Genomic DNA, 2,117 nt, shown 5'->3' with positions numbered 1-2,117 from the left:
TTTTTATTTTGTATTAGTTTCTTAGCATATATTATTTTCTGTTAGCAATGCAGCGGCTGGAAACCTATTTTGAGTAGCTCAAACATGGACCGGATGTGCGCTTTTATTGTGAAAGCAGCACGTAAATGTGTGTACCATAATGTCTGGAGCTGCGGCGCACTAGCATATTGCTGGACGCTGAGCCGGATAGCTTTACCGCGGTGTTTTCTGTTGCTATGGTTTCTCGGTTTTCTGTAGTTTTTTTTTTTTGCTCTTGTTCTGCAGGTGTGGAGGCAGACTTCTAGGATCTACTGTCCCTTTAAACCTTTCTCTCTTTCGTTTCCATTTCTGTGTCCATTACATTGGAAATATACATTTTATTTATACGTATTTGACATAAATCATAATAATAACCAGTCAGGTGAGTGATGCAGAGCTTCAGGAGGTTTTCTCACCCGGACTTTAGCGACGCCCTGGTGGTTGTTCTGGCTGTGGAGCCGCAGGGAGTCCCTGGACAGCTCCCTGCTGTCCGCGGCCATGGACGTCTTCAGGAAGACGTAGACCGTTTCCTCCGTGGAGGAACCGAACAGCTGGACAAACACCGTCTCCACCGCGTCCAGCCTCACCGACAGGGGCGCTGTGACCAGGAAGCTGACAGAAAGAGACGCCATCACTGGTGGTGAAATACCACAGAAGAAGAAGAAGAGTCCGTTCACCAGCTGGACTCCGTTATGAATCTGTTTATTATGATAAATCACAGAAATCCTGACGAATCAGAGGCCAGTTAGACCAGAAAGCTGCAGGATTCAGAAATAAATGTTGAATAAAAGCATCAGAGTAAATCTGACAGAAGGAAAAGTTCTGGAAACTTGAACGTGTTTCAAGGTTTCTGGGTTCTGAGTTCGTCTGGACTCTGATGTTCGTTCAGCAGGTGACCCGCCGGCTGTGTGTGCGCCCCCTGCTGCTGGTCAGGTAGAAGGCAGATGACAGCCTGCCAGGCTGGTTCAGCTGGAAACATGATCACACATCGGGCTCGGTTCTGGTTCGGTTCGGTTCTGGTTCTGGTCCATCCGTCAGATGATAACAAACTTTCCTGAAGCAGGCCGTCACCCAGCAGAGGAAAACCAACCTTCAGGAAAATAACGGCACATTTGCTGAGTTTCCTCCTTTGGTCTCGTCTGTTCTGGATCAAAATGACCTCAAAGGTTCAGACAGGCAGTCAGAAACAGGTGGGGGAGGGATGGAGGCTGACAGCAGCACTGGAGGAGCTGCGGGGTTTCCAACCCGTTCTGGTTTGGTTCTACATCGGACCACGGCGTCGCCTTGCAGAACCATTCGCTCGGCCGCCGTCCCAAACGGACCGATGAGGTGAAACACGGCGGTGTGAGCATCATGATGTGGGGTTTTAAATGTTCTTACATTTAAATTTATTTAATTTTACTCCATAACAACCAGCCAGCAGCTTCTGATCATTTTAATCTGTTTTATCTCCAAAATAAAACAACCAATCATCACGCAGACGACAGGAGCTTCACTTACGACTGAGCGTCCGTCCTCCAGCACAGAACCCAAACCCAAACCAGCAGAACCGACGGCTTCATGCTGAGCAGCAGAACCGACGGCTTCATGCTGAGCAGCAGGACTGACGGCCAGAGGCTCCGAGCCTCTTTATCACTTATTGATCGGTCAGAGGACGGACTTTTCCTCTGGGACGGTGTGAGTGTCCCAAAGGTGAGTTTACTCAGCCTGCTGTGTTTTCCCATCTTACCCAACACCGACACAGAACAGCTGCTGGGACAAACACAGTCTGGGTTTTACAGAACCAGAACCTCCAGAAGCTGCTCTGGATCCCTGAGGAACGTGAGACCATTTACCTGGAGGGTAAGATCAGAACCAGGCGGATCAGAACCAAGATCAGAACCAGACGGATCAGAACCAGGTCAGAACCAGGTGGATCAGAACCAGGTAGACCAGAACCAGGCTGATCAGAACCAGGCTGATCAGAACCAGGCTGATCAGAACCAGGCGGACCAGAGGAGGACTGTCCAGTTGGACCAGAACCTGGAGTGAAAGGGAACCAAACGGTTCCTGGTTTTATCCAAGTTGATTTCCAATCAATCGACTGAGCTGCAGTGGAA

At 49.3% G+C, this 2,117-nt stretch overlaps 1 protein-coding gene across 1 annotated transcript in view; it reads right to left on the bottom strand.

The window, feature by feature from the left end:
• The window catches only part of c5 (complement component 5), a 23,293-nt gene extending 21,449 nt beyond the window's left edge, over positions 1-1,844 (bottom strand). The window contains 2 exon segments of the mRNA XM_017303393.1: positions 435-630; positions 1,519-1,844. Of these exon segments, the coding sequence (XP_017158882.1) occupies positions 435-630; positions 1,519-1,742 (420 nt within the window). The 5' untranslated portion in view covers positions 1,743-1,844.
• Positions 1,845-2,117: the final 273 nt, after the last annotated feature.

Source organism: Poecilia reticulata, unplaced genomic scaffold, assembly GCF_000633615.1.
Source record: "Poecilia reticulata strain Guanapo unplaced genomic scaffold, Guppy_female_1.0+MT scaffold_257, whole genome shotgun sequence".
Lineage (NCBI taxonomy): Eukaryota > Metazoa > Chordata > Actinopteri > Cyprinodontiformes > Poeciliidae > Poecilia > Poecilia reticulata.
This window is presented reverse-complemented; position numbering and strand designations above follow the sequence as displayed.